A 26,912-nucleotide genomic window follows, 5' to 3' on the forward strand; every position below is an offset into this window, starting at 1 on the left:
TTAAATTCTGTATTATCAATTTTTTCAGAGTTAAAAAACATTTAGCCATTTTTTTAAAAAAAGATTCTTTAATAAATCCTAATTTGAAATCATCAAAACTAAAAGATTATTCATCATAAAGCACACATTATCACTGACCACAATTTTTCAAAAGAGTAGTTACATAATATTATCTGTTATATAATCTTTAATGACAGCAAACCAAAATGGGAAAAAAAGTGAATGTAATTTTTGCAGCAATTTTGTTTGTTCTGGCAGACAAAGCAAACAAACAGCATGCTTGAAAACATATCAAAACCCATATGATGTACCATTTTATTTAATGACACTATTAGTAATTTAGTCAAAAAAAACAAAAAAAAACTGAAAATTCATTCATGTTCTGAGTGATGTTTGTCCCTCAAAGCCTATATTCGTCCACCATGTCATAGTGACATCATTCACATTAAAAAAAACCCTGACCCACATATGTCACGCTTTCTCCTTTCATATCCCACATAAGAAAAACGTCATTCAGCTTGGAAAAGACCAGATGCTACTTCTGATATTGCTGAACTTGTCTATCTCCAAATCGCTTGGGGGGGGGGGTAAGGCCTGCCAATAAGAGTACCCATGCTGAGTTGATGCCCCCCAAACTCACGGAAGGTCGTACTGGGCCAAAAACTGTGACTGCTGTCCACTGCCACCCCACTGGCATGCCCGTCTCCCTATGGTGCCCGGAGCCATGCCCTCTACTCTCACCCTGCCCAGACACGCTGGCATGTTGAGCCATTCTTGGAAGCAAGAAGAGACAGGCTTGCCAGCTTACTTTTCCCACAGGGTGTTGCTTTCTCTCCAACAACTGTGGAATGAAACAAAGCAGTGGGAGACGGGCAGCCCACACAGCTCCTGGGTGGCAAAGGCAGTGCAGTTTCCTTATCCGCTGTTGGTTGGCGAGCAGATTCTCAATCATTATTAGCATCATCTGCTTTGACACTTCTTGTGGCTTGTTGATCAAATGACTCTTTTTCTTCCCTTTTCTCAGTCACCTCCGCTGATTATTCTCTTCCAGTGTAGCTCTGTGCACAAACCCAGCCAAAAACAATTCATGTTAACAGATCATTTTGTTTTCATAAGGATAAAATGGTGATTTTTTTTTTCCAAGAAAACCAAAAACTTTTTTTTTTTTTTACATTTGATATATAATAGTATTTAATACTAAATGTGATTACACTTGATAAAACGTTTTCTCTGGAATGTTTGTCGTTCTATATAGCCTATACACAACAGTCTGAATCTGATTGGCTGAAAGTCTCATCATCCCTGTATTACTCCGCCCACATACAGCGACAAGCAGAGGACACTTCACTGATTGACAAATAGTACTTTTTGAGGCTTTTTTTTAGTCAAGAATGTAGTTGTCTAGATTGCTACTATGTAGTTGCTTTTATAAGGATACTGCTTATTTTTAAGTATTTATAATTTCGGTGCATCGGATTCAGTTCATCGGCCGCCATCAGCCTGTCTGAGCAGACCATTTTACTGTTTATGGAGCAGACCAAAGAAAGTGACGGTTGACGTTCCGCCACAAGATGGCGACAGAGAGCGCACATGCTTAGGGGAGAAGAACAGCATTGTGTAAGCGTAAACTTCAAACTACAGCTGAACAAGTGATTATAAATCAGGTATGTGCAATTCTGAGTCGATCTCTCGTTTTTTAATTTTATAGTGCTGTATTTATACCACAGAAACTGGCAGTGTTGGATTTTGCTCTGGCTTTTTCAGGGTGAATTAACGTTATTGTGAAATCCGGATTGAAACAGAAATATTGGGAAAATCCTGATTGAAGGCATTTCATGCAGTTCAAACTTATAATCTTAAAATGTGAGAAAAAATGACCTGTTTTGTCATCACTTTAGACTTTCTGCTAGAGATTCATTCAAATACCAGCTCTAAAGTGATGTTGGTGAACTGGCAAAGGTTTTTTTTCTGCTGTACTGAAGTCAGCTGCAGATGTGAATGAGTGGCTGAAGAAAGTAGTTAACTTACCTCGTTCAAAAGGGTTTATGAGAGTCTCTGTGTTTGATTTTCTTTTTATATACAATATTATGCGTTGAATTTTTAATTGCAATATTACACTCGAAGCCTTGCAATATAGCTGTATATTGAAATACAGCCACATCACACGGCTACTCGAATACCATATATATTTTTTTTTTGCTGTGGATACTAACTCATAGAAGTGGGCTATCAATATTGGGTGGTATTTTGAAAAAAAAACAATTTCACTTTAATAATATTTTATACAATAACAATAATATTTGCTTGATTTACTGGCTTAATCTTGCTGTTTTTTAAAAATATATATCTGACTATGGCCTTGTTGATGTTAACTGCAAACATGTTTTGTCCTTTATTTTTAAGTTCCATCAAATGTTTCAAAAGCAATTAACAATACAATGTTAATTTATAAAAGAAATGAATCAAATCAGGGCGAAGCTGTGGCGCAGTAGGTAGTGCTGTCGCCTCATAGCAAGAAGGTCGTTGGGTCGCTGGTTCGAACCTTGGCTCAGTTGGCATTTCTGTGTGGAGTTTGCATGTTCTCCCTGCGTTTGCGTGGGTTTCCGCCGGGTGCTCCTGTTTCCCCCACAGTAGACATACGGTACAGGTGAATTGGGTTGGCTAAATTGTCCGTAGTATATGAATGTACGTGTGTGGATGTTTCCCAGAGATGGGTTGCGGCTGGAAGCACATCCGCTGCATAAAAAAAAATAAATAAATGTGCTTGATAAGTTGGCGGTTCATTCCGCTGTGGCGACCACTGACTAATAAAGGGACTAAGCCGACAAGAAAATGAATGAATGAATGAATCAAAATACTGAAAACTCTGATGTGGGAGTGAAAAATAAGGTTTTCCATTAGCAGTGGGACATAAACAGTGTTACTTTTGTACCCACAGGAAATCTTGCCATTTTAAACCCAATTTACTTTTTAACTGAAAAACTCTACAACTGCACACTTAAGGATGTGTTATTGCACTAAATAACCTGTAGAATGATTAAAAAAAAAAAAAAAAAAGAACCACCACAATCATTTACTTTCAGCACTTAAAAGCAAAAATTCGGACCCAACCGTGGGACATGGTCCCAAAATTAGGTAATATTTGGCAGGTCCATCAAGAGTTGCAGGCTGAATGTGCTGTCTGGAAAGCAAATGTTGCCAGGGCTTTAAAAAAATAAGTTTGTGAATTTTGTTAGACGTTACATTTGTCCCTGCTCTCCCCTACATGTGTTTTATTAATATAAATTACTTTAGTTTTGCAAGAATACTTTTAGTTGTTCAACAGGGACAATAAAGTGGATTAAAGTGGTAATAAAGGTTTCAATTTCTCCATTTCTCTCTACAGTGATTGATGAGCAGCGTTTTTTAATATTTGGCATCATCTGCTTTGGCACCTGGTTGTTGATCAAATGAGATTTTTTATTTTTATTTTTTACTGACTTTCCTCAGTCATCTCTGCTGATCTTTCACTTCTAGTAATTCTTTGCACAAATTCATCCAAAACAAATGCCATTTATGTAAAATATTGAATAGTATTTGGCTGCAGACTTGCACATAGAATCGCAGACATACAGTCTCAGACACATGAACTCAAACTCGTGTCCTGCAGAGATTAGCTCCAATCACTACTAGACACATTTGAATCGGCTAATCAAGCTCATACTACTGTAGGCATACTGGAAACTTTCTGGCAGGTGTGTTGATGCAAGTTGGAGCTACTCTCCAGGACATCAGCCCTCCAGAACTGAGTCAGTTCACCCCTGCAGTAGAGCTAAGGATGTCACTGGAAGGGGTATGATTAGGGGTGGGGTTAGGCATCAAAAGCATTGCATGTTGTCTCAGTTTGCAGGTGCAACCGGTCTGCAGCCAGACCCTTCTCAAATATTCAGGTCAATTTCGACAATCTTGTTTAGAATAAAATAGTAATTTTAGATACCAAAAATAAATAACTGAAAATTATTTTTTTTACATTAAAGAGGGTTATTATTTAGTAAAAATATAAAAACTAGACCATCATACAGTGTTGACCATATTTAATGCATTGATTGTTAGCTGCTGTTTTGTAGTTTATATAGAATTTGACTTTATAAAGGTTCCCCCCTTTTACAAGATGTGAGATAAGTTTAAGTGTCTCCATAATGTGTCTATATGTTTCAGCTCAAAATACCAATCAGATTATTTATTATACCCTCCAGATTATGCCTATTTTGTGTTTAGACAGGGCTCGAAATTAACCGTTTTGCTTGGTAGCACCGTTGCTTCTAATTTAAAAAATTTAGCCAAAATCATCAGCTGAAATTTAATCGCACCCACCAGTTATAAGCACCGTTACTACTAGTTTAATGCAAAAATTTATTGCATTTTGAAATCAAAACTAATCAAAAAGATATATATGCATGCGTAAGGAAAATATGTCTCAACAAAATCCCGTTATCCAAAGAAAATAGATTTTATAACATAACTGAGTGACCAAAAGATACACGGACTGCTCACCGGCCCTGCACGCACTGCTCGGCATGAATTAACCTGTTAACGATATAACTGTGCTGTTCTCACGGGTGGTGTCTGATATTGCACTGATGCTTTTGAAATATACTGTACCTTATTATATGCATATGTCATGTTAATAGCAATACCGGTCTTTTCATGAGTAGCGATATTAGTTTACTCAGTGCAAGCCCAATTGTAATTGGTGTTTGTGGTGTTAAATTTTACATATAGCTGCCACTTGCACGGCAAGACAGCATCTGGTAATTATATGAAGGATTAAACAGAAGCTCTCGTGCAAGATGTGACAAACCGTTACCTGAAAATTACATCCCACAGACTTTTCATAGCGGACTTTAAGCCAATGGAAGTCTTTTATCCACTCTTCGGAAAGTGTAGAAGGTGGATTAATATTCAGCACATGATCTCTACTAAGATGTGTCATTATTTGTAACTTTAGATGCCTGGTTTCTAAAACAAAATCTGTCAGTGTTATTTTCATTCTCATCTTCTGCTAGTAGTAGTAGTTGTAGTAGTGGTAGTAGTAGCTCTCCCTGTCATCCCAAGCCAGAAGGCATTGACTGAGTGATTGACAGCTGATATTAACCAATCCATTTGCGTTCAGTTCTAGAGCAGTGGGCCAATAAGAAAAGCACGAAGGCGGGGCAAGCATTACAGACTTTGCTTTATTTACTGCAGCAAGTTGAAATGAAAACTGTTTCATACCATTCCTAAGCCATGCATTTCGCGTTTCAAGTGCAAAGATGCATTCTGCGTGAATGTCTCAAGAACTGCACTTGTGATGAACATTTTGCAGTAAAAACTGGTCGCACACAACAATTTTATGCACTCGCACAAATGCTCCCAAATATATTTTGAGGTCGCATAGATAAAATTTCGGGCGCATATGCGACCAAAATGGTTGCAATTTCGAGCCCTGTTAGAGCAATGTGTAGCTGTATTTTAGCTGTCAATCAATTTGGTGGGTGGAACTTCTACACATTAAGGTGGACCTCGAAATCAGAGATTGGGATCCTATTGTAGCGTCAGGAAAAATAAAAGAGACTTGAGTGTATGTCACTCCAATATGACAGTGGACATGGGCAAACTCTGTCCTGGAGAGATGGTGTCCTGCAGAGTTTAGCTCCAACCCTAATCAAACAAGCTTTCTAGTGATCTTGAAGATGCTGATTAGCATGTTCAGGTGTGTTTGATTACAGTTAGAGCAAGACCCTACAAGAGACCGGTCCTTCAACACCAAGTTTGTTAATAATCTGGGTTTACTTTTTAATTAAAGTTTATTATATATATATATATATTATTTATATTATTATTATTATTTTTTATTTATTTATTTTTCTTTTGTGGTTGGTGAGCAGCTTTTTCGTCATTATTAAGGTCGAGAACAAACCAAGCTTGTGGTTAAGAGAGAATTCAAAGAAGCCTATTATTTTGTCGCAATTCTTAAATATTTGCAAACAATTAGGATGATCAGATTATTAAACATATTTGCACAAGCGAATCCTTTTGTGGTGAGTGAGACATGTGGAAATAATATTTAAATGCTGCTTTGTTTACTGTTGGTATGTGGGCAGCCCTAGTTCCGTTATCCTTTTTGTAGAATAAGAAGATGGACTACTTCTTCTACCTGTTATTACAGAAAGAAACATCATCTCATGTAGATGCAGATTGTGTGTTCTTGTTTCAGTCTACTGAAAAGTTTAATGTTTCTGCACACAGTTTTTTGCTTCAGTTGGGACCAGACCCAGCCAAAATGAAGCGATAATATAGTCTGTTTTTAGAACTGATTTTTATTTCTCATTGGCTTGTTGTGTCCTGGGCTTTAGCATCATCTGCTATGACGCATCACAAAGCTTGTTAATCAAATGACTCTCTTTCTTTGCTTTCCTCAGTCACCTCTGCTGATCCTTCATTTCCAATAGCTCTGTGCACAAACTCATCCAAAACAAATGGAGGGTGCCGGTAATGACAGATAAATGTGGTTATTATTCCTTTGCTTCCCGGATGAGGCAAAGAGAGCGAAAGTTCTTGTTATCATTAGCTTCTTCCTTGGTGATTTTCATGGGGGTACAGCATGTAATATCGACTTGCTTTGATAGCAAGCTTCTTAAATTGGAAATGACCCAGGGACATAAGGAATAAAAAGACGTGTAGCACCAGCAAGGCCGCCTCTGTTCCGTCATGGGAGGACAGCGGGGACTTGGGGCTCATTTGCTCTTAGCGATTATCAGCAGGTTTTTCCTAGCGAGCGAGAGTCAAATGACTCCTATTCTCTCTATCTGTCTTTGACTCTTGTTTTCCCCCTTTTTGCCCCTATTAATTTGCTTCATGTTTATCAATTTTGCGGTCCAGGGCCTTGTCAGGCTGAGATGCTAAAGTAGTTTCGTATCAGATAATGGCACTGGTGAAGCATATTGAGTGCTGATTTTAATACAACTCTGAAGTTATGAGCGTATTTATGCGTAGAGGTGCATGTTGGGATACATTCGTGAGCTGTTATCCCACCCGTGACGCCACATTCATTTGCATCTTCCATCAGCAACATGCTTCAGCTGTGAATATGCCTTTCTTGGTTTTGCTCACATTAAGAACTCATAAAAACCAGTGCCTGGAGCAACACAAACAGAGTAAGTCGACAGCCTCCATAACACCTGCAAAGCTGCATTACATATTACCCAAACCTGCATAGCTGTGGGCACTGTAGTGTTGTTCCAAGAGATTCAGGTCAATAGATCAATTTAGATTTTGGATAAAATACTGGATAAATACTTAAAATGACTTAGAAATACTAATTTTTTTTTTAAATATTTGTTAAATATGTGTTGGCATTCTAACATAAAAAATGAGTCTTTATTTTTTTTTTACTTGTTGGTGTTTTTTTATTTTTATTTATTGTTTTACACAATTTTAAAATAACATTGTGCATATTTAATGCATTGGTTATTTGTAGTTCGTGCTTTAGTTTGTTGTTACATAATACATACAGAAAATATCTTTCAAAGGTTTGAGATCAGTACATTTACTGACCTTTGACATTTACAAATGTATTCATGGTAAATTTATTTATAGTATTACAAAACACACAAACAAAAAATCAATAAAAGTAGCAGTTTCTGATTTTATACAAATAGTTTTATACAAATAGTATTTTATACAATAGTATATTGTACTATTACATTATTATAGTTGTATGTATCTACATTAAATAAGGTCATTTGATTAACCTGCTAGCAAAGAGATTCTGTTTACCTGTACGTAGGGCCAGACGGAATCTGCGGACATTTGTTGCTATTTCTGATGAGAATTTTGGTTAAAATCTGTGGATTTCTGCGGAATTATTTTGGGAGTGTCATAACTAAAACCTTAATATGTAAAATAAAAAATAATATATTTTTAACTTTTTATTTAATGTTTAAAATGCAAATCCAATTAGATTCACTTTATTTGGGAAACAAAGCAAGTCTCTCATATAATAGATCTACTAAAAGACAGAACATATTACTGCACAAACTGCATTGTTCATAAATCAGATAAGCATTTTCATATTAGTCAATAATATTACTGTAATTAATTTAAAAGCTGAATAAATATAGATTTACACACATTTACTCAAGTAAATAAACAAAAGTAATGATGGGCTAAAAATCTGAGGAAATCTGCTGTATTCTGCACGCACAGATTCCGGGTGGGCCTATACATATAGTGTATTAGTTGTTTGTTTGATGTTGTTATTTTGCTCATTATATTTTCATCAGTGATATTTGTGCCTAACAGGTGCCAAATAGTTGCACTAGTTTCCAGAGAGTCCGCCTGTGCTTTTTGGTTATAGTAATGACCCGTGGGCTCTTGTGTTTACTTATAATCTGCGTCGCTGTGATATTACATAGCAAACGGCATCATGCTGGCACCCACCTGCTCCAATTAAGTCCCCACTGCTAATCATTTTTCCAGAGAAGGTCCCTGAGTCTCTCCTTCTAAACTTGCATCCTCTGGAACTCTCTCCCAACCTGGCAGCAAACAATTTCCGAGAGTTTGGTGAATCCATTCTTCTCTGCCACCCTCTCAGTACCAGAGGCCTTCTGGAAGCGTGGAGTCTCCATGCTCTTTCTTCCCTTTTCAGACCCCTTTCTCTGTCTATCTTGCTTAACTGTCTCACTTCAAACCTCCATGGACATTTTGTCCATGCAAATGGCTCTTATCAACTCTCGAGTACTCAGCATTTCAATCCATCCACCCCCAGACAGTTCACTTCATTTCAACTCACTTTTTTTCCTTCTGTTTTCATGGTCAGTCAGCCAGAAAACCAATTATTCAGCCTCCCTTTATCACCTGAATGAAAGGGAGAGGGGTTAAGGCCTGCAGTGATACTATAGTCTCACTCCAGCAACCCTAGAGTCCTTTTTTTGGTAGCTCCGCATCAGACCTCACCTCATGCAACGCTCTGTATTGGTTACTGCATTTATCTTGTTGAAGAGCAAATAAATGATCAAAGCATTTGCTTCTTTATCCCTCAAAAATGCAGCAATATTGGGATACGCACAAGTGTGACCCAATTTCTCCAAATACTCTGTCACCCTGCCGAAGGGGAGGGTGAGGCGGTTTGACTGTGAGAGACACAGCGGCAAGACACAATTCACCAACAAATTTGGAGAAAACAGCTCAGCGAAAATGCTTGAGATCCTGGGGGGATTGATGGATTTATACACTCAGAGGCGGAATAGTCAATTATTCTCACGGGTGAAATGGAAATTGGACGTTGCGACTTTCCCTCCTGCATCTTCTGCATGAAACAAATAGCCATCTTTTGCTTGTTGCTAGTTTGATAGTGTAGCTCCTTTTGGGTTTTAAGAGCCTCGCCAGTCTTATTATCAGGCTTCCACAACAGACGTGCGAGATTGGTCCTTGCGAGCTAGGCTCAGAATCAACCAGGGTCAACCACGTGCAAGGTGCTACATTAATCATACGACACAAAAGGGCAGTGCCAAGGAGGTGGATTGCTTCTGTTGGCCCCCTTTGGCCCACCGGTTGGCAAACCCCATGGGGGAGTCGAGTCAGTCACAAAGGGGGGTGCTTTGCCCTAGCTCAGCACTTAACACACTTCTTGGTGCCCTTGAAAAATGCAAGCCAACTTTGTGACAGGAAAGATTTTGTTTAATATATGGCGGGAAGGGTAAATACCAGAGCTTAGATTGATCTTGCGCTTGAGGAGACTGAACCACTGCAGTTGTTTCCAGTGTTAGAGGCCATAACTTATCATTGCCCTGCGCAGATGATTATTTCTTTTTGACCCGGGGATGTGTGCTTGCCTGTGTGGGGTGGGGGAAGAATAGACAAGACACCAGAGCAGGCATAGCACTGTGTGATTGGGGTCTTTCTCTGAGGACAGAGAGTGATTGATCTAAAGAGTGTCTGAGTCCTGTTGCGGCAACTGTAAATAACCTGAAACTCATCTTTATTCAGACCTCTCCACCTACGTATTGACCAGAGCGTTGCACAAAACCAAGCACTGAACACCGTCCCTGTATGGGTAAGTAGTCTCCCAGTACAGCGGAGGCCTGTCAATATTTCAGTAATGACATTATCATCTAAAAAAATGTGACCTCTTCTCCCTTGGGGCAAGTCAATTACCAGGAAGTCATATCTCTTTGGAAGGCGTGCTTTTATGTTTAGAGCAATCAGATTTTTTTTCTTCAAATAAGCAAATCAAAGCATTGCATCCTGAAAGTCTCATTACTGTTCTTTTCCCCAGCAAATCTTCACTTACTTCAAAGCCTTCTTTTATAGAAGTGAAATGTCAGGCAGCTCACATAAAAAGGGAGCCCTCTGCTGTTTTCCAACAGGTACTGCAAGATTTTTTTTTTCCTTGCACAATAGCTGTCCAGTTCTCGGTTATTGCTTTAAAATCGAAAAAATGATTCAGCAGAAGCAGGTCTCGAGAAAAGCATTGACTTTGAACACTCTCTAACTGACTTCCTAGAATTCAGCACCATCGTAAAGAGAACAGCTCCCTGAGTTGTGTGCATCAGATCAGCACTCTCTTTCAGCAGCCCTCCCTTCATCCAGAGTACAGCTCCCTTACCGCTGAGCGTGAATAGGCTCTTATTTATAGAGCACAGCTACTTTATGATGTCTTTTGAAACACTTGTCATCGTTGTCCAGCAAAGACCAGTCTTCTGGCTTGCAGGTTTTGTCAATGGCATCACATTTTCTGGAGGGAGCGGATAGCTAAAAATTGATCCACTAACTTTTATGCCCTGGCAGCAAATTACACTTAACAGCCACAAATCACAAAGCTATTTCGTTCCATTTATGAGCAGTTAATTCTATTTAGTAATGGAAGCGAATTTCGGCCAAGTGTGCGGAAAAAAAAAAGTTGCAATTGTGTGTGTTATTTCTTAGCTTTTATTTGAGCCAGTGATCAGCTATTAGGCGTCCCGACGGCTTGCAGAGTTTCGCTCACAGGTGTTGCTATAAATAATGCATGGACTGTAACATATAGAAGTTGAAGTGCTGTCTCTTCGGTGGCTTGTGAAGCTGATTTTTATGCAGTCTATCAAACTTGAAGGTCTCAACTTAATGTTACAATAATCTGTTTCTAAATTAGTATTCCTAGAGTGCGCCAGCCAGCCCTGTCTGGGTTTCAGTTCAAATATTAAAGTCTGTTGCACTTATTGTGAATGGCAAAGTAAATCTACTGACTTGATTTGTGGCAGTGGCTTTACATTTGAAAGCAACTATCAGATTTAATAATTTCAGAAATTTCCCACCTTTCTCGTTTGGCTCTATTTTGCAAGATCCTCTGAGGATTGAGATATTTCAGACTTAAAATGTGTTTTATTATTAATGAAACTTTGGAAACTTTGGGTCTCCTCTCTTACGCACGAGTCTAAAAATGAATTCTCTCATGCCGGGAGACCTATAAATATTTTGGTGAGGATATCAGGACAGCTGCCGTTGCCAAAACAAGCTCTACAACATCTTCTAAAGCGCCCCATATTTGACTCTCAACCCCAACTTTGCTCAGTCAAACTCGGGCCGTGACATTGTGCACAGAAAACCTCATGCCCATTGTTTGCTTTCTAATACATAATTCATTTTGAGAAAGCACTGTCTTGGTGAGCTGTGAATGTCTCCGTGAGCAGCGTTTTGAGAAATGAGGCCAGGTGGAAAGTCTAAAGAATTGTAATTGGTTGCACAAAACCCCCCAAACATTTTGCACTAAATGAAGTAAAATTTAACAGAATGCTGCATCTGTTTGACAATGTAGTACTTTACATGACCATTTTCATTCCTGTGCAGTTTACGTGGCATCCATTAAGTGGCTTATCAATATTTATACATGTCTTAAGCTAAAAGAAGAGAGGACAGGGAGTCAAGGGTGAATCGAAACCCATCAAGAAGCATCCCGCGTGGCTTTACATGCATCTCTAATGGAAAGCTTCGGCGCCTTAGTGTGAATTAAGTAAATGGCATATCAAGTAGCTGACTACTTGTATCTGTTGTGCAGTTTTTGGACTGAAACCTTGCTATTGTTGACCTCTGTACTCTTCTACTCGGATACATTGACATTCTGCTCCTCCCCTTTTGTCACATGCCTGATCCAATCTCCGTGTTTAATGAGCCATTGCTCTCGCTCTCCGGATTTGATCTAAGTCTACAGACGACTGCTATCTCCCATAATCCTTTGGGTTCCCAGGGTCACACCAAAACCAACAGTGTCATTGAAAGGATTAACAGGTCGTTGGAGTCAAACTACAAAAGTGTGCCGTTTTATAGATCACCATAAGTTGCGACAGAATGACAAGTGTCTTGATGAAACAGTGTTGACTTTGTATTAGCCAGCATTGTTTGTCAAGTCTCAGCAAGTCTGGCGGATCTTTACTTTGTCTTCAGGGCTGCAAGCTGATAGAAGTTTCTTTGAGGTAGAACAGTCGGCATGTCACCTGAAGGTCACGGATAAATAAACAAGAGGATTTAATGTGGCAAGCGCTAGTACAAATTGAACTCTGAACTACTTTGTTTTATCTTGCGAAGTGGTGACGGCCCATGACACAATGCTATTAAGCAGACACAAATTATCCCAACGGAGCAGGGAACGTTTGATGGATATGGAGGGTAGTCTTTATACTTCTGTGCTCAATGAGCAGTGCAAATACAGTTTGTGACTGTCATCAGGGGCGATTGTAGGTTTTCAGCCTTTGGGGGTGCTCAACCCTATACACAAATATGAGCTATTACCACTGAGAGAAAAGTTTCTAGCTTTAAAAGTTGGTTGTTATAAGTTAGACTCATTTTTGTTTGTAAATGTAACATTTAAGATGTGATTACTGGTAATGTAGGGTTTCCTAGTAAATAGGATTTAGTTATACTTTATCCATTAAAAAAAAAAAATCGCATCAGGCTAAGCAAAGTGCAGTACTCCAACAAAGTAATGACTTAGGATGACTGTTTACAATCTGCTCATAAAAGTGTTTGTATGCAATTTTATGCAACATTGACTGATAGCCATGATATATTCGCAATATCAGAACTCGTACAGCCTCCTCACCCTTCTGTATTACTCCACCCTCAGAGTGAAAACAGATCAATAAACTCACTCTAGTTTGACAAATAATGTACTTTTGAGGCTTTTTAAAGCAAGAATGTAGTCTTTTATATTGCATCTAAGAAATTTATTTATAAGGATTGTACCTATTTTAAGTATTTTTAGCTTCTGAGATACAGCATGTCGACATCCATCAGCCTGTCACTGAGCAGAGCAAAGATGGTTGACTTTGCACTTCCACAAGATGGCGTCAGAGACTGCATAATAAGCCCTTAGAGGAGAAGAGACTGGCTTATTTTCAAACTACAGCTGATCTAAACATAACATTGGTGAGTGTCATTCTAAGTCGATCTCTCTATTTTTGCAATGCTGTATATTTATATATGTTTTTATCATAGTAATTGTAGATGGGACTCTCATATCTGGAATATATGTATTTTGTGTTGGCCACTCTTTGTATAACCCCAAGTTACTGTACTTTTTGGTTTGCTATCTGTTTGTTTTAATGAATAACCTGTTTTTCTTACTGCAGACTAGTTCAGTAAAAAAGAGAAAGAAGAAATGCCTGCATGTGTGTAGCAGCCTGATCTCACGATAAAACGTAAGTATTTTACGTTTTGCCAGTTTAGTGGCTAATTCGTACGAGTTCAGTCGTACGAAATGGTACGATTTTAAAAAGGAGGCGTGGCACCTGACCCCACCCCTAACCCCGACCGTCATTGGGGGATAAGCAAATCGTACTAAATTGTACGAATTAGATCGTACGAATTCATACGAATTAGCCACTAAATGAAAAAGTTACGAATTGCCGTGAGATTGTGTTGGTTTTTCCTTATCGCAAACACAACAGTAATCTGGTAGTGATTATGTTGCTTTAGCTATTTCGATTAATTATTGTGGTATCGCGATTTCAACAGAGAAATACTGGGAGATATCTCTGTAGACTGATGGGATTTCATGTCGTTCAGCCTTATAATCTTAAAATGTCAGCAAAATCACCTGCTTTCCATTACTTTAGACATTACACTAGAGAATCATTCACATGCTAAGTTCTAAAGTAATGTTGGTGAAAATGGTTTCAGCTGTTTTGAAGTCATCTGCAGATGTGAAAGTATGGCATAGTTCCTTATACAAAAGGATTTTGAGACTCCATGTTTTTCTTTTTTTGTGTACACTATTATGCCATCGAACTGTTGTGTAAACGCAATATCACACTCGTAGCAGTGTGATATGCCTATAAAAGGCCATGTGTGATATTGCTCATTCATCAGATGACACATACTTATTTTGTGAGTGTGTTAGCCATCATGTGTGCTTAGCAAAAGATTAACTCTAGAGAGATGGTTCTTTTTAATGTAATAAATCGGCATCAGCAAGTGAATCATTTCAAAGCTTTTGGCAATGGCAAATGGCATAAGTGAAAAAAGGTCCTTTTCCATGCTGACACTTTTACTGTGTTTCAGAAAATGACCTCTGTTAACACTATTCAACCAAAAACATATGATGTGACCACTCACACTCATTGGGTGAGTGCATATTTGTCTGACTTCTGTACTTGTTGTCTAATGCTTGTGTAATATGCGAGGAGCTTGACAAATCAGAAAATGAAACACAGCAGTACAGAATAGTTGTTACAATACAATGTTCTTTGATTAGAAGTAAAAATAAGTTAGGGGATGCCTTTAACACACTAATAGCAATCACCCAGATGTTGTCCACATCGCTCACAGCTCACTTGTACTTCAAATGCGCACAAAAAACAAAACAAATGACTGTAGTGAAAGAACAGCACTAAAATAAATGAACATTTCAGTTTTACTAGTGTGAAAATTTGATTATTTGACAATACTGAATATATGTCTGGCTGTGTGAGATTTTAGGTTTTGTTATTATCTTTTCTTTTTTTTTGCATGACACGTTGACGTTATGGCGCAGAAAACTTTCAGCTTCATCCTGAACTATGTATGCATTTGTTTCATGTTGTCACAAAATGGAAGAAAAACTCTATGGAGCACATACAGTAAATGTCACATTCTTTTTCTTTCTCCTGTCAACTTCAGTCTACAAATGAGTCTACTTTCATAAACAATACAGCAGGAGTTGGGGAAGGTCTTTCTTTTTAACCTTCCTCATAAGCTGTTCACCCATTTCGATAAAAAAACTTCCAACTATGATTTTGTGACTTAAAAAATGATATCCATGCAACCATAAACCAACAGACTAACATACACTAAGTCAAGTGGAAATAAGTAATTTATTGTAGTTTTTTGTTTTGTTTTGCTTTGTTTTTAATATTATACTGAATTCATAAAACAAGAACAAAACGTTTTAAAAACATGTGCTATAAGTGAATTGGATAAACTAAATAGACCGTAGTGTATGTGTGTGAATTAGTGTATATGGATGTTTCCCAGTACTGGGTTGCAGCTGGAAGGGCATCTTCTGTGTGAGACATACTGGATAAGTTGGTGGTTCATTCAGCAGTGGTGACCCCTGATGAATAAGCCAAAGGAAAATGAATGAATGGAGGGAGACTAACTAAAGTAGTCAAAATTTTAGGTGAATCGAAAAGACTTATCAAAATTGTCCTAAAACAAGAATAGGTGTACAATAGTTACAGGACAACTTTGATGAAAGGTTGTGATGCAATTGAAATGTTGACTGTATATACAAACTACACATTTCGTTTAGGGAGCCATTTGTGTTCTATTATTTATTTATTTATTGTTGCATAATCATATTTTTTAAGGGGGGGGGGGTGGGGCTTACAGATTACACCGTTTTTTTTAGGAGCACTGATGAAATTGAGGTCTGGAAATCTGATCAAAACGAATATTGCAACAGAATCATTGCATGTCCTCCTTAATATATTGTAATCTTCCAGCAACAACCAAACATTCAGTAACGAACCTAAAACAGGTTGTTTTATGTGCAGACTAAATAACTGGCAGTTGCTGGACAAGGGAGGAGCCACAGCCTCACAGATGAGTCTTCTCCATTATCATAAACTACCTCCGCCCACCCCACTGTGGATCTCTCTCTCTTTCGCTATCTCTCCCTCTCTCTCTCTCCTCGTCTCTCTTTCCTCTGTTAATTCAGTTCTGGACAGCGCCGGGTACTGATGCTGCTGCCCGTGTAGTCGCATCTATCCTGGGGGCCTCCTCCCACTCATCCCAGCTCGAGAATCCGCATGTAGAGTCGTTCGGTGTCTGTCGCAGAAAAAAAGTCTCCGCAGTACTGCATCGGAATAAGGGCTCAGTGCACAAATCTTCTTCAACTGTATTCGTGGCTGTGAGTGTGGCGCTTTTCTGCATCAGCGCAAAGGAAGTTCTGTTCAGTCGTGCGGTGGGTGATGCTGTGAGATGCGTCGTGTTTAGCGCACGGAACCCCGATTTATTTGCCCAGACGGGAGAATAGAAGAAGCCAACAGTGCATGTGGGCACGTTTTAACTTTGATTCGGATTTTTTTCAGGATGTTTTGACGGGTGCTCTCCTAACGGGTTGACTGAAGATTTCGCCTTCAAGAGAAGCCCATTCGAGGCAAAAAAAAAGCAGTTTCAAAGGAGGACAAGCAGCCTCTCCGCACGGGATTTAAACCTACTGTCTCTTCGGCATCTTTTTCAATCGAGAGAGGATAGCTATTAACAGAAGGAGACATGAAAGTTTTTCCGGCAGTATTGTTTCTGATCACATTTTGGAGTCTGGAGTGGGAACCTGTTCTTCCCGATTCAATCATTCACATCGGTAAGTTCAGATGTCTGAAACACCATCAATGACTGTAATGCACTTTATGCAATCGCTGAGATTCTGAGGTCCATTTATAGCGCCCAAAGCTTCGTGTTGAATACGGTTGTGGCTGTAATATCAGGTTGGAGAGACGTACATCTCCATCTGCCCTCATCAATGCGTCCATTATGTAGTCTAGGTGGTGGAGAACAGGTGGTTTGACTAGAAGTGATTTCTCGTGACGCCGCATATATGCACCCCACGTTATGACATCTTTCAGAAAACGCCAACTTGGATTTCCAAAGATCAAGAGTGTTTGGCAATACTCTTTGTAAAAGGATTGAGCGAGCGCGCACGTGCGCGTGCATGCTTTTGCGATGGGTACGAGGATTGGCGCTGCGCGTGAGATCGGAGAAGGTCCAAGACAGGTCTTAAATCAGAGCCGTAAAAGAGAGGGTTCCTCCGAGGGGCCGCGGTGTGGAGGTGCTGGGGGTTTGGCATGAGAGAATTTGGCGTGGGATCATGCCCGTGTTTAATTTAATTAAGGCTTGATGCACTAACCAAATAAATATTGTAGCAAATGTGTTTCTGGCTAGACGTGGTGCATGCCTCAAAGTTTGTTAAATAAGTCACAGGCTATGCATAAAATTAATAAAACATCAGCAAAAATATCAATGTTTGTGAGTAGAAATGGCGATGTGGGTTAAAACGACAATATAAGTTTGAGTGTATTTCGGGAAGTTAATTGCATAATTTTGGGGGGATTTTACTTGGTAAACATTTCATACAATCAAATTAAAAATAAAATCAAGTAAAACGTTTGAATAGTTTATTAATACACCTAAAGTTATGTGGTAGTGTGTTTGTGTGTGTTCTGTTTTTATGATTGGCCAAATTTGCTGGAGAGGCCAGTTGTTATGCAGTCATGTGACTTCCACTGACCCACCTGTGACCACTGAGCTCAAATATACTGCTATATTGAACGTATTAACTAATGTAAAGGCCTACTAAAAGTCACTTTGTAATGGATGAAACATATTATTATATTTCAGTAGTAGCCTATTTACAATATCTCTCAGAGCTATTATTCCGGTTTAGTAGCCTATATTGTTAGTATTTTTTTATTGTTTGTATATTTTTACAGTGGAGTACAAAAAAGCAGGTCATCGTTGCACTTTATAATAATTTGTGATGAAATCTTGTTATTTTTAGTGCATAAGCAATCTACCATATAGCAAACAGGTGGTGTACAAGACGTTCATGATATTTCTCAATCTGGAATTGCTTTTCGACACACAGGACTCTTGGCACAGCGGTCTACCTTAATATGAAACAATAAATAAGATGAAATGCCTACAGATAATCAATGAACATTTACGCCTTCTCTTTAACACCGCACAATTGCTGTCGCGTGTTTCATGTGCACTGAGGGCATCTGAGACAGTTTTGCCTGTCATTAGTAATCCCCTCCTAATCTTTTCTCTGCAGTAGCTCTGTGAAAACGTGACGTCATTTGAATGCTAAAACGACATGGTTTCTTTGTCGGCGAGGCGCCTGATGAAGGCATTTTATCACACGCGCTTTACTTGATTGCCGAGCAGCCCCTAATGATGTGCGCACCAAGAGAAGTATCTCGAGCGCCGTGTGTTGCATCGCAATACTGCAGCTCCTTTAGGAGCCCATTGAGAAAGTCACAGTGATTTATGTGTGTGGAAAGCCCAGACTGTCCGGCAGTGCGCGGGTGCACCTCCAAATGCGCCTTTAGCACCGACCAAGAAGTGCCAAGAGACGGCGCAGGCCTGCTTTGAACTTGGCTCCAAACTAGAGATTGATGATTAGGTAATTATCTCAACACTAGTACAAACGTTTGGCTTTCAGGGGCCACTAGTCCTTGAGGAATTTTGATCACGTTTCCTTTGTCGCCGCCTAGTGGTCACAGTGCTTTTCCTAAACTTGAACTCCACTGTAGGGTCTCAAACTTTTCTCAGCTTAAGGTGTCTTGTCTGACTCGGAAACCTATTGCTGTAAACAGTTAAAATCAGTGCTGTTTTAGTTTTGTCTAGTTAATCTACCCACATATTGTTTTCTTCATAATATTTTTTTGTCTGTACGCATTTCAATTATAGCAATTTTGGTGCATTCTCTTGTTAATGTGTATTTTATTTAGTATTAAATGATTAAAAATGTGTGTATACATATTAATGAATAGCTAAAAATAAAACACAACTAAGCTGTCAAAACAGATTATCATAATGCATGCAACATCTAATTAACGTTTTTTTCATTTATTCATTTTCTTTTGGCTTAGTCAGGGCCCCCACAGCAGAATGAACCACTAACTTATGTAGCATATGTTTTACACAGTGGGTGCCCTTCCAGCAGGCAGCCCAGTACTGGGAAACATCCATTGACACTCATACACCAAAGTGAATTTAGCCGGGACTCGAACCAGCAGCCTTCTTGTTGTGAGGAACAGTTCTAACCACTGAGCCACTGTCATCTTAATTAATGTATTTACACTTAGATGATTAATTGTATTTTATTTTTGGTTTTACAGTGAAATACACACTTTAATCATTTGAGTGACGTTGTGAACCATTTCTTTTAGTGCATAAGCAAACAGGTGGTCTACAAACAAAACATTTCCTCTCAATCTAGAATTGCTTTTTGCCACTTTTCACACCGTGTTCTACCTTGTTCTGAATCAATATATAGGCTTAAAAGCATGGAGAAAATGAATAAACAATATCTAAACTATTAGCATGAAATAAGTTTGTTGCATGTTTGTTTAACTTGCTACATTTCAGTTATCAAAAATGAGTTAGCTTTTGTTTATCTATTAAACATTGTAAAATGATGAATTATATATATTATGTATCAAAGAGAAGGCTACTTTCACATCAAACAATAATCGTCCGACCCCCTGCTGCAGCAGCTGTGGACCCCCTGTTGTAAGACCCTGTTCTTGGTTGCTTTTTCAAGGATATTCACACTCTTCAGTGTTTCTGCCGTGCCTTTAAAGATACGCCATGTAATATTAATTCCTTTATTCCCCAGATGCTTATTTTCGGCTGTCTAATTGGTTGGGAGCACAGTATAAATCTTGCAGCACCTGTTTCAGTGGAACCAAGTCTCCTCTCCGCTGTTCACAATAATCGTTGAGCATGGACTAGATTTCGTCTGCGACAGTTTTAATGGTGTGGATCGCCCTCATTCTCAGGAAGATTTGACATATTGAGAGCACGTCTGGGGCTCTTAGGGGATATCACAAATACTCTCCACTGACAGAGTGTGTGTTTTCAGTCTGGCTGAAGCTTCCTTGTAATGTAGGTTGCGTGTTTGACATTTATTACGCAACTGAGAAGAATAGATGGAGAGAGGGGGAGAACGATATCAAAGCTGGAGGGGAATCAAATCGTTATCCCTTTTCTCTCCCCAGTCATGGGTAGTTACGTGTTAAACTCTAAAGCCAGAGGAAATTGTGGGATATAATCCTGAGCATTGCATTGTAGGTGGGACAGATGGGTAGTGCCATTTTCGTTGGTCTATTTCTGGCCGCCCCGTCCCAAGAACATGGTGATAATGAGATGTGCTTGCCCGGAGACTATCCTTCAAACTAGTGTTGCTTAAGCGTTCTCTCTAGCCCACTGTCCTTCTTTTAAGTCCTGCAATATAAAGTAGTGGTAATGAGGAGCAGCGCTTGTAAAGGTCTTGTAATTACGAGCAGTGCATGCATGGAGATGTGTTTGTTTTGATTGGATGGCTGTGTTGTGCCTGCTCAGGTGTTGGAAGAGATAATGAAAAGTTGAAATGCTTGATATAGAAGCGTTTTCCAAAGACGATTATGTGATCCCTTTTAGGCAGGGTTATTATCGTGGCATTAGCAGATGCATTGCTTTAACATTGCAGCATTCAGACTGTTGCATGTACAGTAGTTAGAAGCATCGTTTCTGCAATTAGAGTCTTTTTAAAATGAAGGAATGTTTATGCATAGATATAATTGCATCTTTTATTCGTAATGGGCATGTGAGGTTTTTGTGATGTTCTATGGCATTGAACTTTTATTCATTCTCTCTCAGGAGATGAATTGTTGATATCAACAATTCAATTCTTGCCGTCAACAACTAAATTGTTGATATAAAAATGAAATTGTTGACATAAAACAGAATTATTATCAATGTTATTTTTGCTATAAAAATGTAATTGTTGATATCATCATTTTCGATATCAACACATTTATTTTTGATTTGTGTAACTGTATTTTCACTAGTTAAATGTCATTAGATGTATGTTTTACTAGTTGAAATGTAATTCCTGATATCAACAATTTTCGATTTTAGTAAATTGATTTGTTATATTAAATTTTTTTTCTGATATCATGAATGAATGATGATTTTGTAATTGCTATTAGTAAAATAATTCAATTCATGTTTGTTTATACAGTGTCATGTAGATTGTGTCAACTCAAAGAAGCTTAACATAGAAGTTCTAGTCAACTGAAACCATGTCAGTCCAGTTTTTAGAGTTGAAGTTCAGTTTAGTTCAGTTCCGTGTGGTTTAAATTTCACTGCTGAAAGTCCAAACACTGAACAGCAAATCCATTGATGCACGTTTATGAACAAAACATCCCCAATTGATAAAAGTGAAAGAAAAAAAAAACCTTGAGAGAAACCAGGCTCAGTAAAATAATTATTTTACTTATTAAACTACATCACAAATACATTTTTAGATATCAGAAATAACAAATGTAACATATTGAAATATAATTGCAGTTTTCAAAAGCATTTTTACTGGTAACAATCCAATTATTGATATTAATCAATATGGCTTGTGATAAACAATTATATTATACTATTAATTGTTTAGGGTTATTTCTATTGGAATTGTAGAGCCAATGCTATGAAATTTCATTTTGTGTATACATACATGTGAATGACAATAAAGTACTTGGATTGAACAATTAGCATTTTTGAAATCAAGAATTGTATTTTTGCAAATTATGACATTGCTGATGTCAAGAATGAATATTGCTACTAAAGTAGATTTAATTGATTTATGAATATTGTTACTATAGTTATTATTGATAACAACAATTAAACTTGCGATATCAAGAATGGTTATTGTTAAAATTTAAGAATTCATATCCGGAGGATGAATAAAATTCAAAACAGCTGGCCATAGCCATTTTATTAATACAAAAGTTTTATAGTATATGTACGATCGATGAATGAATGATTTCTGTAATTGGTTTATTCTCAAATGGATTGCTCCCCCCCAAAACTTAAATCTGCTATTTATTTACTCAAGCCATTTCAGACCTTTTGGTTTATCAGAAAATTACACAAGACTTTTTACTGAAGCTGGGATCTTTGCTAGTTCATAAAACAAAGTGACTTCAACGTATTTTAAGTGTTAAACATATTCAGGAAAATCTGTGGCTTCTGACAATACATTGAGCTCTTATGACGCAAAAAGATGTATTATTATTAATGTATTATTATTACCTGATAAACTGAAACTATCAGTATTCTATTACCATAGAATGAGACAAAATAATAAAACATTTGAAGCTTCTGTTGTGAATTTAAAATAAATCTTTGAATGTATATAGTCATAGTCATTTCTTATGAAGTCAAGTCCTTAAAATAATATCTTTATTTTGTAATGTAGTCCATACTGAATATGAGTTACTAGACTACATCTGAAGGTGTGTAAATCATTTTGTCCAACAAGCTAGATAGCAAAGTTTCCTCGACACAATGAAAATTTTGCTTCTAAAAAGTTAGTGGAAACTGAATTTAAATGTGTGCAATTTTATAGCCAATCAAGATTAGACATACTCAGGATACTCAGAACTTTTAGGAAAAGCCACAGTCTTTCTTATAAAACGGCCATTTTGACAGCCTCTGTAATTTTTAATTTTAATCCATTTCTTACTCACGACAATCTGTGGTGCAAACATCTTTTCACATAATAACACTGAATATGCCTAATGGACAGAAACTGGCATAATAGCTGCATGCTACCATGAACCTTTGCCAAGGCTTTGCACAGTATTACATGTAATAAGTACTTTAAACATTGTCAGGTTGATCATTTCACTTCTATATATATATATATATTGGATAAGTTCTAATAACTGTTGACTGTTTATGAATTACCAAGCACCACGGTTTCAGCTACATATCTTTTTTATGTTCTATTTAATAAAAAGTCATAGAGGTATATAGATGTACTGCAAACACTTGATATTATACAGAAATTATAGATTGATAAACCTTTTATTCCCAACTAACTCAAGCAGTTTTCTTATTTCATTTAAAGCAATGAGTAATTAAGCTCACTCAACCCTACTTTAGTTTCTTTTACTTGATGAAAAGAGTAATTGCATTAAAAGGCCAGTTAAGGTGTGACAAAATAAAGGTTGTCCTCTAGGGGTGCCGCTTGCAACATTTGCATTTGGTATTCTGGAATTTGTCCCAGACCCATTAGGGAACTCTTGATCTTTTTATGCTTCTAAATCACTAAACCGTGGTTTAGAGAAACCCTGCAACGATAATTTGGTCTTTTGAATGAATTCTGGGCAATGACATTGGCAATTTTGCAGTTTCACTCTCATGGATTTTTTGAAACCAACGGTTGCACATTATCTCAAGGATTGTCATGCAATGTCAAATTATTTATGGACAATGATCATAATTTAGAAAAGTAGCAAATTATTGCTGAAAACTGTTCCACTGCTTATTATTTTTGTGGAAACTGTTATTTATTTATTTACAAGAGAGCAGCATTTAGAAGAGATGTTCTTTGTAACATTAAAAATGGCCTCACTGTAGTTTAAAATAAATTTAGTACAGTTTATTTATTTATCTATTTATTTATTTATTATGATTATTATGATGATGATGATTATAATTATTATTATTATTATTATTCATTCTATATTCTACTACAGACAATTTATCTTACCTAATTCACCTGTACTGCATGTCTTTGGACTTGTGTGGGAAATTGGAGCACCCAGAGGAAACCCACACAAACACAAGGAGAACATGCAAACTTCACACAGAAATGCAAACTGACTCAGCTGAGGCTCGAACAAGCGACTTTTTGCTGTGCTATCGACTGTTCCACCATGATGCTTATTATTATTATTATTATTATTATTATTATTATTATTATTATTATTATTAACAACAACAATAATAATAATTGTATTTGCTTACTTGCTTTTTTGTATTTGTGTCTGTGTATAGATTAGAGACTCCTCAAATGGCCACTAGATTTTTAAAATTTATTTAGTTAAATGGGGTCCATTTGGCCAACAGCAATAAATTGAACACTATCACTGTTGCTGTCATAAATCATATAATAAAATATGAATTAAATATAAATTAAACTAAATTAAAATTGACTGTGGAGTTTGCATGTTCTCCCTTTATTCGTGTTAGTTTTCTTCGGGTGCTTTGGTTTCCCCCACAATCCAAAGACATGCACTGTAGGTGAATTGGATTAGCTAACTTGTCTAAGTGTATGAGTGTGTGTGTGTGTGAGAGAGTGAGTGTGTATGGGTATTTTCCCATACTGGGTTGCAGCTGGAAGGACATACAACATGCGTAAAACATGCTGGATAAGTTGGTGGATAAGAAAATGAATGAATTAAATGTTGAGTACTGTAGTTAATCATCCTCCCTCCCTTCATTTATTCATTCATTAGAATAGTTGGTGGTTCATTCTGCTGTGGCAATCTCTGAAATAGAGACTAAGCAGAAGGAAAATGAATGAATAAAATTCACTGTGTTTATTATTCTTTTTTTTAAAAACAGTGATCTTTAAACCCCAGAACATATAAACATTAAACCTGTTTAAGTAAAGATATATGATTGATATGATTTAATGAGTTTTCACCACTTATCAGTTCTCATACAATTAAAAAAGCATAATATAAACTTTTAAAAATTTATTTATTATTATTATTTTTAGATCGAGTCATAACATGTTTGTCTGAAGGTATAGGATTGATATGATTTTAATGAGTTTTTTTCCCCCTTATCATTTTTCATGCAATTAGAAAAATCCACATAGTATAAACTTCTGAATTAAGTTTATCATTATTATTAATATTTTTTAGTTCTCCAAAAACCCAAACAGAACATGAGGGCTAATGGAGAGTTATTACTACACAACACAAGAGGAAAGAAAAGTTTGCTTGAATGCTTCTGTCGTTGTGTGCTCTCATTTGTTTCAATCATCCATATTTACTTTGAAGTTTGGCGAGGATCTAGCCGCTGTCATAAAATTTTGAGAACATGAGGGACGTGTTTTTCCTATGTTGTCTTGCTGAATTCATGACACCAAGGCGTTGAGTGATCTTCTGTGTGTTTAGCACACTGGCTCCCAGTTGATTGTAATGTGGCGCTACACTGAACACGTCAATCAAGCCTTTCTGCGAGCGTTATGGTTTGTTACAGTGCTGCAATTACAATACATGCGCTTGAAAAGAGTGTTTCGCCTCACTAAATGCTTCTCCTTCGTCCATAATATCCCTATGCAAATTTGAGGCTTGTATTGTAATCCACTTGTTAAGTTGTGACGTAAGGAATGCTGTTGCTGGGTCCGAGCCTTGACTTATTTGAATTGAGAAAACAGCAGTTTATGACCACTGTTTAGTCAAGTATAACAGCTTAAAGTGGATCTTTTACAAAAATCATGGTGTTCACTAGAGTCTTGCTGCATCCCAGACACTAATATTTTAATGATTTATAAAAGATGAATCACTGTTTGACCATCTGAGATTAGGCATGGATATAAACAGTATGATGATTTTCAATTTTAGAGCACACTGTGAGCATATATTAGTACAGAACCATTTGTTGTTCACTTTTGGCATCTGACTATGGTCTGGTTGTATTCTATTAGGTTGTTGTGATGTATTAATATTGTTTTCAAGCCTCTATCTGAAAAGAGAACTAGTTCTCACAAAAAAAATAAATAAATAAAAAATGTGTGGGATCCACATAATATCAGACTTAAAAAGTGTATATTGTCAACATACTGTTCAAAACACCTGTATGCGGGGTAAGATTTAAAGAATAAATAATATAAATAAGATTTATAACATAATATATCATGTAATATATTTTATGTATGAACATATAATGTTGTAATACTTAATTTAGTTGTATGATATAAAGTCTCAATTGTGAGCCATTTGTAAGATAATATTGTGAGATGATATTGCCAATGTCTTATGGGTATAAAGTTATACTTTAATAGAGTCATCCACAATTTTTAATTTCTTCACCAGTTACTTGCACTCAAGTGGTTCTATACTTTTAGGAATTTCTTTCTTATGTTGAACACAAAAAGATATTCTAAAGAATGGTAGATTCAATCAGCCGGTGACATCCATAGCAGGAACATGGCAGCCAATGGCTGTTGCTTTCCAACATCATTCAGTATTCTTTTGAGTTCAACAGAAGAAAGAAATTCAGACAGGTTTGGAACAAGTGGAGGATGAATAAATGATCACAGATTTTTTTTTCCTTTAAGAGATAGTCTAAGGAAAGTCACAAAGTTGCATTTTTTTATTAGACAAAAACCTATATGCTATTAACTTTTAATTAAGGGCAAAAACAGATTTCCTTATCAGTTGTAAAAAGAAAATCATTACTTTAACTTTTTTTGGATTTTTTGAATATAGTCTCTTTTTACAACTCCCCTACATTGTAAAAAAAATATCTCCAAATTAGCAGTTTATTTATGTTTGTGAATTGCATTATGGGACCTTGATATTTCTTCAACAACTTTTTAAACTTGAAAAGTTAAAAAAGTGACTTTTTTATTAACATTTTCAATATTTTAAAGTGATATATTGTCTGGGTTGGTAATGTACACTCACCGGCCACTTTATTAGGTAAACCTTACTAGTATCTGGTTGGACCGCCTTTTGGCTTTAGAACTGCCTTAATCCTTCGTGGCATAGATTCAACAAGGTATTGGAAATATTCCTTCGAGATTTTAGTCCATATTGACATGGTAGCACCACACAGTTGCTGCAGATTTGTCGGTTGCACATCCATGATGCAAATCT

The 26,912-nt window shown here is 37.1% G+C and overlaps 1 protein-coding gene across 13 annotated transcripts in view; it reads left to right on the forward strand.

Moving 5' to 3' along the window:
- The first annotated feature begins 1,279 nt into the window (after nucleotides 1–1,279).
- grid2 (glutamate receptor, ionotropic, delta 2) overlaps nucleotides 1,280–26,912 on the forward strand; it is a 704,272-nt gene continuing 678,639 nt past the window's right edge. For 5 of the 13 annotated variants that reach the window (XR_015497017.1, XM_087263203.1, XM_087263204.1 and 2 more), the window contains exon 1: nucleotides 16,186–16,837. Coding sequence is in view for 5 of the 13 variants with exons in the window: in XM_087263203.1 (XP_087119329.1) it covers nucleotides 16,750–16,837 (88 nt within the window). In the remaining 8 variants the exon portion in view is untranslated. 13 annotated transcript variants of the gene reach the window in all.

The sequence above is a fragment of the Danio rerio genome, chromosome 8, assembly GCF_052040795.2.
Source record: "Danio rerio strain M-AB ecotype USA chromosome 8, GRCz13ab, whole genome shotgun sequence".
In the NCBI taxonomy this organism is placed as follows: domain Eukaryota; kingdom Metazoa; phylum Chordata; class Actinopteri; order Cypriniformes; family Danionidae; genus Danio; species Danio rerio.